Below are 14274 nucleotides of genomic sequence, written 5' to 3' on the forward strand. Positions count from 1 at the left end.
CAATAAGTGAGTTTGAGCTGTTTTGAGAGAGAAAGCAAATTGAGAAGGTGTGATAAGGTCTTTGAATAGCATAAACATAACTGGAATGCAGCAAAAAATGCCATATTAGTTTGTCAAAAGTATCATGGGTGCTTTGCCACAATCCAAGTTTATTCACAAAATGTCCAGAGAATCACTGAATGTAAATACAACAGACACATTTGGTAATGTATTACTTAAAATGGTGAAAGCAGCAGGTAGTACAGGAACTCTAATGGTGGGTTACAAGATGAGGAGTGCCTCCCACCAAGAAGATGAAAACCAAAGTGGGGGGTCAATATCACTTGATGTGAAGCATATGAGCATCTTCCTGCGAGGAGGACTTCAAAACATTTTTCAGACAGCTTAGTTGTTTTTTAAGAAAAGCTCGACCACAGCATCGCCTGAGATCAAGCTTTTGTCCTTCAGTATGGAATGGACAATATAATTTAATGAAGTTCTAAATTATTAGAAAGGATATTTTAAAAGACCACAATATTGCATGGAAATAAAACAGGGAAGCAAACCTCCTAGCATATCAACAAATCTCCACTGGCATTACAAACAGACTTATTATCTTGCTCAGAAATGTATAATGCTTGCATAGTTAATGACAATCATTGTTCCCTCTCACAGTGTATAGCAACCATCCACCATTTTGCCCAAGGCTGATACTGTATTAAGGGTACAACAATTTCACAAGATATGCCATTTTCATCCTATGCATATCAATGCACTTGTAATTGCCCAAAATCCTTTGGTCCAAGATCTCTGCAAAACAAAAACAGAAGAAAAACAAAAGCATACCTCAACATTCTTTGTCCTCACATCTCCTCAGCCAGTTCTTTTCACCCTCGTCAATTCACAAATCTTCGTCCATTATTACACTGCTGCAAATATTCTCTCTCCATGCTAGTATACCTACATTCCTAACTTAGTTCCCCTTTCTCTACTGCAGTTTCTACAAGGCAATAAAGCACACTACTTCTTTTGTCTTTTAAGAGCCCTCATAACTGTCCTGTGTGCTTCTTAACTTGTCACAAGACACAGAATAACTATTTTTTCTCTCCTTTTCCATCATCTCTGTCATTAGCATCTATTGGTATCTTCTGAACTTCATTCCATAATTCTTTTTGAAGAAGAGGAGAAAAGATTCCGCTGAGCACTACAGTAAAAAAATCACAGTATCTTCCTTGGCAACAGATTATTTTGGATTTTAATGTACTGTTTTGAAATTCTTAAAATTGACTAGGAGTTGGCTCCTGTGATTGTAGCTTGTTTTGTTCATCATTGTCTTTGATGACCCAGATGTATTTTGTTAAGTATTTAGGTTGTATGCTCAAGTGTAGCATGTGTGTATAGGACTTAGAAGTTACAGTTAGAAGTTATGGTCTCTAAATTTTGCCATATTTGCCTTAGCCTGACAAGGCCTTGCCCTGTCTCTGAGACCTCTCTGTGATATTACATTATAATAAAATGATTGAGATCCGAGATCCATAACCATATGTTCTCTAGGATCTTACCACATTGCCCTAGATTAGCAGATGAGCCCAGCCCTTCCCTGTTGCAGTGACTGGGAGCAACAGGACAATATAGGTAATGTAAGAATCAAGTATTTTAGCTAGCAATATTGTTCATGCACAGTCCTACTGGGTAGCACAAGGCAGATGTGTAACCATTTTACCATTCCTAGAGCTGCTTCACAGATGCAAGCTGACACAGAGACTGTGCTGCAACTGATAACCTGCAGCATGCATCCAAGTGAATAAAAAGGCAGGACAAATAAGGGAAAATGCTTCACTGTAGATCAGAAGCACATATGTTGTGTTGCTGAGTCAGTCCATAGAGAGGCCCCAACGTCTTTGGACCACCTAGAACTGAAGCCAGAGCCTTGACTCATGTGGATATAGTGCACCCTTCTGTGGGAGACACCACCTCCCATTTAGCTCTTTTCTTGGTGATGCTGATGCCCTGCACCTTATGCTCCTTATATCCTGGCTGTGCTTCTCCCTCTAGAGCGCTCAGTTACTCATCTGGGGTTCTCTGACGTCAGCTCTGAGGTCAGGCAGGCAGGGCCACGCCTGTCCCTTGCCTGCTCCCAAACAAAAGACTATAGATAGCTGCTGCAGCAAATGCTTTTCATTATGCACTCCCCTCTCCTCAGACCGCCCGCCTGGCTGGGGGTGGGAGCAGCATGGGGCCCCGAGATGCTTGTGCTGCTCTGCGATGTGTTTTATGTTAAAGAGGGTGGGTGGGTTGTGCATTCCTCACAGGCTTTGAATGTCATGCAGAGCCCCAGGGGAATCCTCAAAGGAGTGGAAGGAGAGAACAGGCGGGGAAGGTTGCCCATGCACATCAGGATGAGGCATCCCTCCCCCATGTCAGCCTGCAAAGATGTCCAAACCAGAGGGGATCACAGAATTGCAGGGGTTGGAAGGGATCTCCAGAGATGTGGCAGTGCTATGGCAGCACACCCTCTGCACATAGCAACCATCCCCTCTCAGAAATGCATTTAAAAGCTTTCTACTTCCCACCAACAGAACTTGCTTAGATAAACTTAGTCTGGCAAAACACAGACTAAGTGGTGATAAATTAGTCTGCTTGTACATTTGGAGTCAGTGCCAGAAAGGTAAAGGAACCATTTCAGATTAAGACTAACTGTGAATCTAGATGGATATTGATTTAAAGAACAAAGTCAAAACTTCTTCTTAGTGACGAAGTATTCTTTATTGACAGCGCTGGATGCACGGAGGATCCTTCCACCTAACGTGCATACCCAAAGTGACAAACTACCTCATATTTATACAGCAGAACAACGAATATTCAATTAATGCCTATACATATTCATTACCTAAACCCGCCTACTCACGCTTCTTATGCTAATTAGCTTATCAGTCCTTTGCACTTGCGCAGATTCTTCCAAGAATTGTGGGCAGGGGTCTTAAGGACGTGGGCAGTGGTCTTTGGGAGGAAGGCCGTATGTCTTCCTCATAGTATACTTCTCACCCTTTATCTAGAATGTAGGGATTTTGCAAGTTTGCCATGTCCTTATCAGTCTGAGCTAATTTGTGTCCTTGTTGCCCATTTGTTTCCTGCCCGAGACGGGATGTCTGGCAAGTTTTTGTTACTTAGTTTTCACATATTCTTCACCTCTTGGCTCCTGATAGTATATCTTACAGACTCAGACAACTTCTTCCTTGACTAACAGATAATATTGAGTAACTAATCTATTCTATTCTTAATACCTAGATAATGATTCATCCTACTGCCTAGCTAACTAATCATCCTTTTATATTTACTAATTGCTTGCTTGTTTCAATATAAGATGGCTATTAATACATGCAACAAGAAGTCTGCATGAGTTTCCTAGCTATTACAGCAATCAGGCTCTAAACCATCTTTGCAAAGTAAGAAAGAGATAGAAGCAAAAATCCCAGTTGCTTCTAAACTGGAGCCTGATAAAATTATGAGTGATTACAGGATTTTATACCTGTGGCAGACAGGGCTTGGACACAAAGGCCCAAGAATGGCTGCACACCATCTTCTCTTCCTTCACCATGCAAATCCAATAAAGAGCCTCCCCTCATGGAGTATGCATGCAGTACCTTGTCCTAAGGACAGGAAACTAACCTCCCAGTCCCCCTACCCCTCAAAGCTATTTGGGTCTGTCTTCTTGTGTTAAACCCAAGATGTCCACTTCATGTTTCAGTGTCTTTTCACAGAGCTTGCACAGAGATTATGGATATAGAAACTTAGGACTGGAAAGGACTTCCTGGGACAGCTGGATGCAGTAAACTGAGTAGCCATTCCCCAACTTGCTGCCAAGCATTTTTTTCCATCATCATTCTCAGGATGCTTGTAGAATTAGAAATACTGCAGGACTTGAAGTCCCAGCAGGATGGGCTAGCATTCCCTCTGAGTGTTAACTGCAACTAAATCAAAATATAATCTCCAGATTACAGAAACATGACAAGTCCAACAAAATGGTAAACAGCTACCAAAATGGGAACCTGGACAGAAGAAAAGCCTTGATCTCTGCAGAAACTGTGCATACTTCTAGAATACAAACACAAGTATGGGAGCTACAGGCTACTTCGAGTATGCCAGGAATCACCTAAGAGGTAACACTAATAAACCTCAGAGAAAAATTTACATGTGGTTGTTGATAAAATGCTAACAGTAGGTTGAGGATTGAGCTGGGACATGGGTCCCTGTCAGAAATATGCATACTGATCATTCTCTGTAAAAGTGTCATTTTCAGATTCTAACTTATTTAATGGACAATATACTCATTTGTGGAGTGAAATATATATAGAAAGCTATTAAATAGGTTGCAAGCACAGTACTCGTGACACCTAACAGCTCAGGATACCGTGGCTCTTCTAGAACTCCTAGCGCAAGCCCTGAAAAGAAATAACATGGAACATTCACCTTCTCTACCAGAGACATCCCCGTGCCCCTGCCTGTCTGTCGTGAAGACTGCCAGATTGTGAGCCCCCAAGAAGCTATGTCCCAAATCATGTGCAGTCGCCGGTGTCAGTTCCAACTCAAGCACCGCACGGAGTTCCGCACCTCTCCAGCATGCTCTGCGCCCCCGCCGGGGAGCTCACCGCCCCGCGCGGAAAGCTCAGCAGCGCGCCAGAGCGCTCCGTGAGCGGCCACGGCGAGCCCGGCGACCCCCGGGCACCTCTGCGTCCTGCTCCGGAGCGCTCCACGCCCCGCCAGGGAGATCGACAGCCTCAGTGTCCTCCGCACCGCCAGGGCGATCGGCGCCCTGCCGGGGGAGCCCCGCACCCTGTTCCTGACGCGGCTCCCCCGCCCCTCCGCTTACCCCGCGGAGGCTGCCCATTGCCTTGGCGACGTGCCTCTGGCCGTCCCTCGCTACCGGGCCCAGGTGCGGGAGCCGCTGCAGCGCGAGGCAGGGCGGCGGGACGGACCGCGGTCCCACGGGGGCGGCCGCTCCAGGCCGGTCGCCCGGGGGTGGGACCGCGGGGCGGGCCGGGGCGCCAGGGGGCGCTATCCACGCTCAGCGTCCCACCCCTGACGCGCCGCGCAGTGCGACACGACCTGCGCCCAGCGCGCTCGAGCTGCCTGCCGCTGCCGCGCGGTGCGGGCGCGATGGGCCGCGGGCGCCCGGGCGCGCCGCGCGACGCCGCCGTGAGTGTGCGCCGGCCGGGGCGATGCTTCCCTGGACGTCTCCGCGCAGGCTGGGCCTCGGCCCGGCCGGCGGGGCCTGGACGGGGTTCGGGGAGGGGGGAGGCAGACCCGGGCGGCGGGAGGCCTGGGCTCGGCGGCGCCGGTGAGAGCTGCCCAGCCCTCGCAGCCCCTGGGCGCTGCTTGACCACGTGCAGCCCCGCCGCCCCGCCCCGGTGAGCCCGGGTGCCTCTTGGCCTTGGCGGGGAAACGCCCGAGTCGGTCGGAAGCGCCAGCGCGGTGTCATTGTCCCGGTAGGTGCAGGGCACCGGCGGCAGCAGCGCCATCAGCAAGTGCTCGGCGGCGGAGCGGGGCTACATCGAAGACCGGTTCCTGCGGCTCCTGGCGGGGCGGCGGCGGCGGCGCGCCCCGCTTGTCCACCGGTGAGGAGCGGGCGGTGCGCGGGGCCCGGCGTCACGGTTCCAGTGAGGGTTTTGATGGCTTGGAGGAGCAACAGGGCATGTAAAGGAGTTAATTTCATATTGTTATGCTATCTGATTTGGGAGAAGGAGCTCATATGTTGGCCACCCACATTGTAGGGAAGCATCTGAACCATCTGGATTCATACTTTTCACCCGTTGAATATTTATGCATGCAAAATGGAACAGGTCCAGTTAGGATATCTACATATTTTCTCTGGGTTATCCATAGTCACAGTATCCAAGACACTGAATACAGGAGTTCTGTATATATTATCTGTATATATTATGACAAAACTGTCAGACATGGAGAAGCTGAGAGAGAAGGTAAGTTTTTTGAAACAGGGTGCCAGTGTTGGAGAAATAATTTAATTTAATTCCACAGGGGTTATTATATCCGTGCCCGTGCTGTAGATCACTGTGTTCAAGACTTTCTGCTGAAGACCCAAAGCTATCCTAGGACACAGGTACAGTTTCTTTGTCTGGGTATATGTACTGGGTCTGGCTGGGGTGTTAACTTTCCCTGCAGCAGCCCATACAGTGCTGCGCTCTGCACTTGTAGCTAGAACAGCAGTGGTATCGCACCAGTGTTGTGTCTGCTGCTGAGAAGTGCTGGCACAGCATCAGGACTCTCTCTGACCCTCCTAGGGGGTGGGCAAAAAGTGAGAAAGAAACATCACCAGGGCAGCTGACCTAAACCAACCAAAGGGATATTCCATACCATATGATGTCACACTCAGCAATAAAAGGTGGAAAAAGGAAGAAGAGGGGAGGGGTGGGCTCTCGTTGTGAAAACGTCTGTCCTCCTCCCGAACACTGGTTACGTGCGTTGAGGCCCTGCTTCAAGGACGTGGTCAAGCATCGCTCATTTGTGGGAAGTAGAGAGTAATTTCTTTCCTCTGCACTTCCACATAGCCTTTACTTGTTTTGTTTTGTTATTCCTTTTCCCCCTCCCTCTTCCCCTTTCCCTTTTTTCCCTTTAGTTGAATTGTTTAATTAATAATAATATTTCCTTAATAATATATATATATATATATTTTCCTCTTTAATTAAATCATCCTTATCTCAACCCATGAGTTGTTCTTTCCTTTACTTCTTCCCCTCCTCATCTGAGGAGGGGGAGTGAGAGAGCGGTTGTGGTGTTCAACTGCCTAGCACGGTAAAACCACCACAGTATATTAGTAGTTTCCACTGTACTTGTGAAAAATCTTTTTTGCGTCTTGGCACGGTTAGCTTACTAGTGCATCTACTGTGATCCTTTCCCGGAAGAGCAGAGAATCTGACTGTCACTACTGGCTCTCCATTTGTCACTCTGACAGCAATATCTGGGAGGGGACTATATCTATACAATATTCTATCTCTTTTGGTAGATTGCCTGTTTTTGTCATGCAACAGATTGCGTTCTTGAACTTGAATATTCTTCACGGGTAGATGTTCAGGGTGCTGCTAGAATTGAATATAACTTTTTTCTGATGCTTTATCTGCAGATCCTGTCTTTAGGTGCTGGCTTTGACTCCTTGTACTTCCGTTTGAAAGACATGGGTCTTCTGCATCACACTGTGATGTATGAGGTGGATTTCCCAAATGTGGCATGCCAGAAAGCTACTCTGATCAAAACAACAAAAGAGTTGTCAGCACTTGTGGGAGATACTGAAGGGGAGCGATTAGGTATGATACTTCTGGAACACGTTGTGGATACTGAATCAGAAGAAACAAAGCTTCGGCCTTTTAAATGTTAGGCATGGTGGCAGAGGAACTAGGAAGTTGTATATGTTCATTTTCTGAGTTAAAAAAAAAAAAAGGAACAAAGAAACCATTTGTAAGCATTGGGAAATAACTAGAAGATGCATAGCTGACAATGGATTTGTGAAGAGCTCAGTTTCATTCTGTGACATCTTTTGAAGTACTATGTCCAACTTTGAGCTTACTAATACAAAAAAATGGCAAACTGCTGTATGCTCTGTGATAGGTCAGGAGAATGATTAAGGACTGAAGTATTTTCTGGAAAATATGGAATGAAATACAACAGAGACATACGCAAGGCACTACATTTAGACTGTAATCTGCAGTTTAAATACAGATGGAGAACAGCTACTGAGTTAAGTAGATGACAAGTTCCTGCCTCCCATGAGCAGTTGAACATGTCTTAGTGAGTAGCTCTTCCATAAGCTGGTCCAGTATCCTCTTGAATCCATCCTTATTTCTAATACCTACAACATCCTATGGAAAAGAATTCTGTCTATACCAGTAACTTTCCAAATACTTGAAGTAAAAGACACTTGTCAAAATGTACAGAAATACCCTGTTTTCTGTGTCCAGACGACAAGAAGTGATGGATAGGCAAGTTAGATATTAGAAGAAAATAACAGGGAACACTGGCATGGGATGTTTATGAAGGCCATTTAATCTCCATTAATGGATGCCTTTGAGAACAGCGTAAGTTAACAGCTCTCAGGACAGGTTTAATTGTTGGATTGCACTAGTATAGAGGCAATTTCTAAAGTTACTTTACAAACTTGTTAGTTTATGATCTGATTTTGGTTGAAGAGGTTCAACCAGCATACAGCTTATATTCTTACGAAGTACAGAGGTATGCCATGATAATGTAAGTTGACAGTTATTTCTGAGGACAGTGATCTATAAGGCAAGTCCTAGTATTTGTAGAGAGATAGCATGTCCTAGTTCAGAATCCAGTACTATTTTACAAAAATGAAGTTTGGTTTTAAAATAGTAATAATAAAAGAACAAAAAAAACACACCAAAACAAAAACACCAAACCCACAACTAAATTTGAGGATATTCTTATAGTTGTGAGGGAAAACATTCAAATTGTAACAAAGCAATGGTACTTTCTTAGCCTGAACTGAAAGGCCCATAAAAGAGAGCTCTTGATTCTGAATTATAGTGGTAATATAAAAATGTTATTAAAGGAAACATAATAAAGTTTTATTGTAATAGTAAATACAATTCTATTGGAAATCAGTAGGTGAACTTTGTGTTAGGAATAATGGAATTTTAGGTCTCAGTTTAATGGGTCTGATGCTTCTTGTTGCTATCCCTTTGTGTTTCATTCAGTTATGGGGTTTTCTTGTATATTTTGCAGATAAATTGGGTTGATGGGCGTAGCCTTATAAATGATGGCTGGTGGAGCTGATTTTCCTGTTTGTCCTTTTTTTTTTTTTTCAGTATTGCATGAACACTGTAGTGAGTTTGTATCATTTTTGTCCCACAGGAGTCACTACTATCTTTTCTGGAGAAGATTATAAATTACTGGGAGTGGATTTATCAGAGTTGTCTAAGCTGAGTACAGCCCTAAAAGAAGCAGGACTGGACAATGAAGTCCCCACCCTTTTCATAGCAGAGGTGGTGCTCACCTATATGGAAAATAGCAGGTCAGTTGAGTTATCCTGTGTTAGCTAGGTGGTAAAGTGAGAAGAAGCAACTTCATTGTAAATCATCTTGGGCTGGGAGACCTGCTATCTTAATAACTAAAGCTCATGGATTCTGTGCAAGTCCCAAACAGCTCATTACATACATCATATGTATGATGTGGTAGTTGATTTCCAGATGACTTCAGAACAAGAGGCCATGGGCACAAACTGAAACATAGGAGGTTCTGTCTGAACATCAGGAAGCACTTCTTTACTGTGCAGGTGATAGAGTACTGGCACAGGTTGTCCAGACAGGCTGGGGAATCTCCTTGGAGATCTTCAAAAGCCATCTGGACATGGTCGTGGATGAGTGGCTCTGGGTGGCCCTGTTGGAGCAGGGATGTGAGCAGATGCATTCAGAGGTACCTGCCACCTCAGTTGTTCTGTTACTCTGTGAACCTTCTGTTTTTTATTTTATTAAAAAAAGAAAAAAAAAAAACGGAGAGAAAAACCTCAAATGATTAATTTTTGATTTATTTCTTAACACGTGGAGGAGGACATGTTCATAGGTCCCCAGCACAGGTTTCTCTTTTGTAAATTATCTCTGTCAGGATGCCATAATAGCATGCTTTATGATGTTGCAGGAAGATGTATTGCATGTGCCTGGGCCCACAAATATTTAATTATTCTTATGTACATCTGCCTGACAGGTCAGATGCCTTGATTCAGTGGGCAGCAGAGCATTTCTCTCAGGCATGCTTTCTGCTGTATGAGCAGATGCACCCTGAGGACCCTTTTGGACGTGTCATGCAGCAGCATTTTAGCCAGCTGAACTCTGCACTTCATTCTTTGTCACAATACCCTGATTGTGAGGCTCAGCAGAGGCGCTTTTTTGAAAAAGTAAGTACCTGCAGCCCTAGGGCACACATGAACCCTGATTTACCTGGGAAAGATCATAGAATCATAGAATATCCTGAGTTGGAAGGGACCCATAAGGATCATCGAGTCCAACTCTTGGCACCACACAGGTCTACCCAAAAATTCAGACCGTATCACCAAGAACGCAGTCCAAATGCTTCTTAAACTCGGACAGGCTTGGTGCCATGACTGCGTCCCTGGGGAGCCTGTTCCAGTGTGCGACCACCCTCTTGGTGAAGAACCTCTTCCTGATATCCAGCCTCAACCTCCTCTGTCACAGCTTGACTCCATTCCCCTGGGTCCTATTACCGGTCACTAAAGAGAACAGATTGGATCCTGCTGCACCACTCCCCCTCATGAGGAAGCTGTAGACCGCAATGAGGTCTTCCCTCAGCCTTATCTTTTCCAGGCTGAACAGACCCAAGTGACCTCAGCTGTTCTTCATACGTCTTCTCCTCTAAGCCCTTCACCATCTTAATAGCCCTAATGTAACTTTAAATTACTTTGGAAGTCATCATCTGGGCCACCTATGGGTTGAAGCAAACAGGGACAAGGCAAAGCCACTGCCCTTTCTGGTAAACATGGCTAGTCATTTAAAGGGCTCTGCGCCAACTTGCAGCCTATGTTCTGGTATGGAATTAAGGCAAGATGGGTTCCTCTGAAGGTTTTAATGTAATTAAGTTTTTCAGAGTTTTACAGGCAAGATGTCTATTCTCATCACAATCTGGGCTGCTTCTGTTTCAGCTAGACAGTCCTAAAGGTTCACGCAGGCACTTTATTTAAGGTCTTTATTTTCTTGTGGGAAGTGAGTCTCTGTTCTTCCAGAAATAATGATTTTGAGGGATTTCTGTTTTAGGGCTGGACTGAGTGCAGTGTCATGGATATGAATGAATTTTTCATCTGTTGTACTCCAGAAAATGAACAACAAAGAGTGCAGGCTCTGGAGCCTTTTGATGAATATGAGGTAATCCTCCTCAAGTAACATTGGAAGAATACTCTCTTTTATATTAGAAAAGCTTCTTATTCCTTCCTCAGTGAGTGATCTCCTGAGGAGACAATCTTAGCATAGCAAAGTAGCTGGTGGTGTAAGGGATGCTATATATGCTAAAAGTTTGCATGGGTTCAAGGGGCAATTCTTTTAATTAAAGAAATCAATTGAGGATTATTTAAATACATAAAAATATACCTGGTGTAAGGTTCCTGACCTGCAAATGTCTGGGAGCTTTCCTGGGTGGATTATGTGCTTCTCTTGTGTTTTCCTAGTGAACTACCATTTGTCATTGTTAAATACAGTTTACTAGCTTCAGATATATTTTGGTCTGATTTTGTGAAGCCATTCCTATAATAATGATTGAAATTCAGCTATGACTATATGCTGTGCTATTTTTATGTTAACTGCTGGCAAATTTGCAACCATTGGAAGTCTAGGAGAGAAGATAGGACAAGGACAATAAGTAACTTTGAGATAAATGTTGTGTAAGATACTTAATAGAAGTTTCCTTTTCAACCTTGTGGTTCTCTATTTATAATTCTTTCTAGAAATTTAATAGCCCACAGTATGAAAAAAAAATAATGTACTTGCATTTATTTTGCCGCCAGGATCTGCTGTGCTACATGAACAAAAATATTGACTGAAAGAATCTGGCAGCTTTGCAGAGTGGTGTAGCAATGTCTACAGTAATTATTGTAGATCAAGGAAAATACTCGTACAGTGAGAAAGACTTTTTACCATTTCCTTACTGAGGAGGTTTACAAGTCCATATCGGACATTCTGCGTAAGAGTGAGATACATATAAGCAGAGAGCTCTACGATTAACCTTTCAGATAGAGTAAGATCCAGGTCTTATTTGCAATAAGCTTGATAGAATTAGGTTAGAAATGCAAAATACATACTAACTGCTGCGGGTGATGAGTTTCTGGAATAATTTTCCTAGAGACAAATAGTGTATTCTTCCACTTTAAGTATTTTGTGGAGTTTTTGTCCTTTTAAATTCATGTTTGTGCCTTCTTGTCACATAATTGGCTGAATTATTCAATCCCCTGGGAATGAACATATTCAATTACTTCATGTCCACAAAAGCCAGGGTGTAGTTTGGTATTGCTACTAACTTCCAGTACAGTACTCTGCTTGTGCTTCTGCCTTTGAGTGATTCCACCACGAAACTGTAAATCAAATCATATTTAGGTATTGTCAGCCGTCAGTGACCATGTTGCACCTTTGAACATTTGTGATTTCTCTACAATCACTTACATTCCATGACCTTTAAAAAATCTTAATTCTGCTGGTATACAACCTGCAGTCTTTTTTTTATTATCAGAACTGGGTAGCATAAAGGGAAACTGGTTCCAAAAAATTGTGTTCTTCATGCAGTTTCTAATGAAGCTATGGAATTCATTGCTGTAGTATGTTATAGGTGAAGGAGGTTTATGTGAGTTTAAAAAGCAACTGTATGGGTTCCTGGATGAGAAATCCAGGGGTTGTTTGATAAAACAGAAAAGCCCTGGGCTGTAATTTTTTGGGAGAGGGGAAGGTATTACTGTATACATACTTGTTCTTTTTCAGATTCAGCTTTAGGCTTTTTATTTTGGCCACTGTTGGAAACACTGCTAAGACAGGTTGATTTATGACTTTATCACTCTGGCCATTCTTAGATCCTTACTGCCACTTGCTCTGAGGTTTTTGAGAGCCCTTGTTTGTTTTTGTTTCTTTGGCTTTCTACAGGAATGGCATCTGAAATGTTCTCATTACTTTGTCTTGACTGCATCAAAGGGGATGGAACCTACCTGGACTCCATTGTTATCCAGTCAGACAGGTACATACTGACTACTTTTTATAGTCTTTTATCTCATGCAGGCCCCTGTGAGGAATTTTAGGAGACAGTAAAATTCTGTAAGGAACGCATGCGATGCTACCCCCTGATTAGCTTTCTCCATCCTCATCACAATGGTTTCACAGTCTTTAGCAAAGCCAGAGCCATGTCCTGGCTAGTGGTTCTGATCAGTTTCATTCTGTTAATTTATTGAACATTCCAGTCCTAACAGTTCTTCCTTCTGTTTATAGATGGCTGCAACACAGGGCTGCCCTGCTCTTCCTCCTATTTTGGGGATCCACCAGACTCTGTCTTTTCAATTTATTCCCACTTGCCTCCATACATGGCTCTCTGAGTCATTCTATTCTTCTAGGATAGGTTGTTAAATGTTATACCTGGTGCACCATCAAAGCAGTCCAGGAGAGCACTCAGGACTGTGTAACACAAGTGTGTTTATTTCTTTATTTATTTATTGTTATCTCCTGTGGGTGGAATCGTGTATGTAGCATTTCTGTTTCTGAAATGTTCTTCTGTATGTTGCTTTTTTTTTTTTTTTTAATGGGAGAAAAGTGGTAAAGCAGGAGTAAAGCCAATACCAAGGTTGTGTTTCATGATTAAAAAGACGTGGCATCAGTAGCAGTCCAAGAAATTCCTGCATTTGGCTGCTTGCTTATTTTTCAGAGTGGAAAGTGGATTATTTTTAACCTGGTTAACATCACTGATCTTGTTCGCAGTACAGCACCACAAGCAGTTCTGTCTGCATCTGAAGATTGAAATCTGTATTATAGGGAGCAGAAAAAGAATCATAGAATCATAGAATGGCTTAGATTGGAAGGAACCTTAAAGATAATCTTAATTCCAACCCTCCTGCCATTTGCCCAGACACCTCCCATTAGACCAGGTTGCCCAAAGCCCCATCCAAGCTGGCCTTAAACACTTCAGGGATGGGGCATCCACAACTTCTCTGGGCAACCTGTTCCACTGCCTCAACACCCTCAGAGTAAATAATTTCTTCTGAATATCTAATCTAAATTTTGGGTAGACCTGTGCGGTGTCAAGAGTTGGACTTGATGATCCTTAAGGGTCCCTTCCAACTCAGGATATTCTATGATTCTAAATCTACCCTTTTTTTAGTTTAAAATTATTACTACTTTTCCTACAATCACTGAATCACAGAATTGTAGGGTTTGGAAGGGACCTCTAAAGATCAACTGCTCCAACCCCCCTGCCAAAGCAGGTTCCTCAGAGCAGGCTGCCCAGGTAGGTGTCCAGATGGGCCTTGAATATCTCCAGAGAAGGAGACTCCACAACCTCTCTAGGCAGCCTGTCCCAGTGCTCCGTCACCCTCACCGTGAAGAAGTTCTTCCACATGTCGGTGCGGAACTTCCTGTGCTCTATCTTGCAGCCATTGCCCCTTGTCCTATGCCCACAAACCACTGAGAAGAAGTTAGCTACATCCTTCTGTCTCCCACACCTTAGGTATTTATAGACATTGATAAGATCCCCTCTCAGTCTTCTCTTCTCCAGGCTGAACAGACCCAGGTC

At 43.8% G+C, this 14274-nt stretch overlaps 1 protein-coding gene across 2 annotated transcripts in view; it reads left to right on the forward strand.

Moving 5' to 3' along the window:
- Positions 1–5019: 5019 nt before the first annotated feature.
- Positions 5020–14274, forward strand: part of LCMT2 (leucine carboxyl methyltransferase 2) — a 36823-nt gene continuing 27568 nt past the window's right edge. The window contains exons 1-8 of one of the 2 annotated variants that reach the window (XR_004752246.1): positions 5020–5175; positions 5470–5594; positions 6016–6097; positions 7118–7298; positions 8863–9022; positions 9712–9901; positions 10776–10883; positions 12642–12732. Coding sequence is in view for 1 of the 2 variants with exons in the window: in XM_035331246.1 (XP_035187137.1) it covers positions 5137–5175; positions 5470–5594; positions 6016–6097; positions 7118–7298; positions 8863–9022; positions 9712–9901; positions 10776–10883; positions 12642–12732 (976 nt within the window). In the remaining variant the exon portion in view is untranslated. The remainder of the gene's footprint in view (positions 5176–5469; positions 5595–6015; positions 6098–7117; positions 7299–8862; positions 9023–9711; positions 9902–10775; positions 10884–12641; positions 12733–14274) is intronic. The other variant, XM_035331246.1, reaches the window with a different exon arrangement.

Source organism: Oxyura jamaicensis, chromosome 1 (genome assembly GCF_011077185.1).
Source record: "Oxyura jamaicensis isolate SHBP4307 breed ruddy duck chromosome 1, BPBGC_Ojam_1.0, whole genome shotgun sequence".
NCBI classification, from domain to species: Eukaryota; Metazoa; Chordata; class Aves; order Anseriformes; family Anatidae; genus Oxyura; species Oxyura jamaicensis.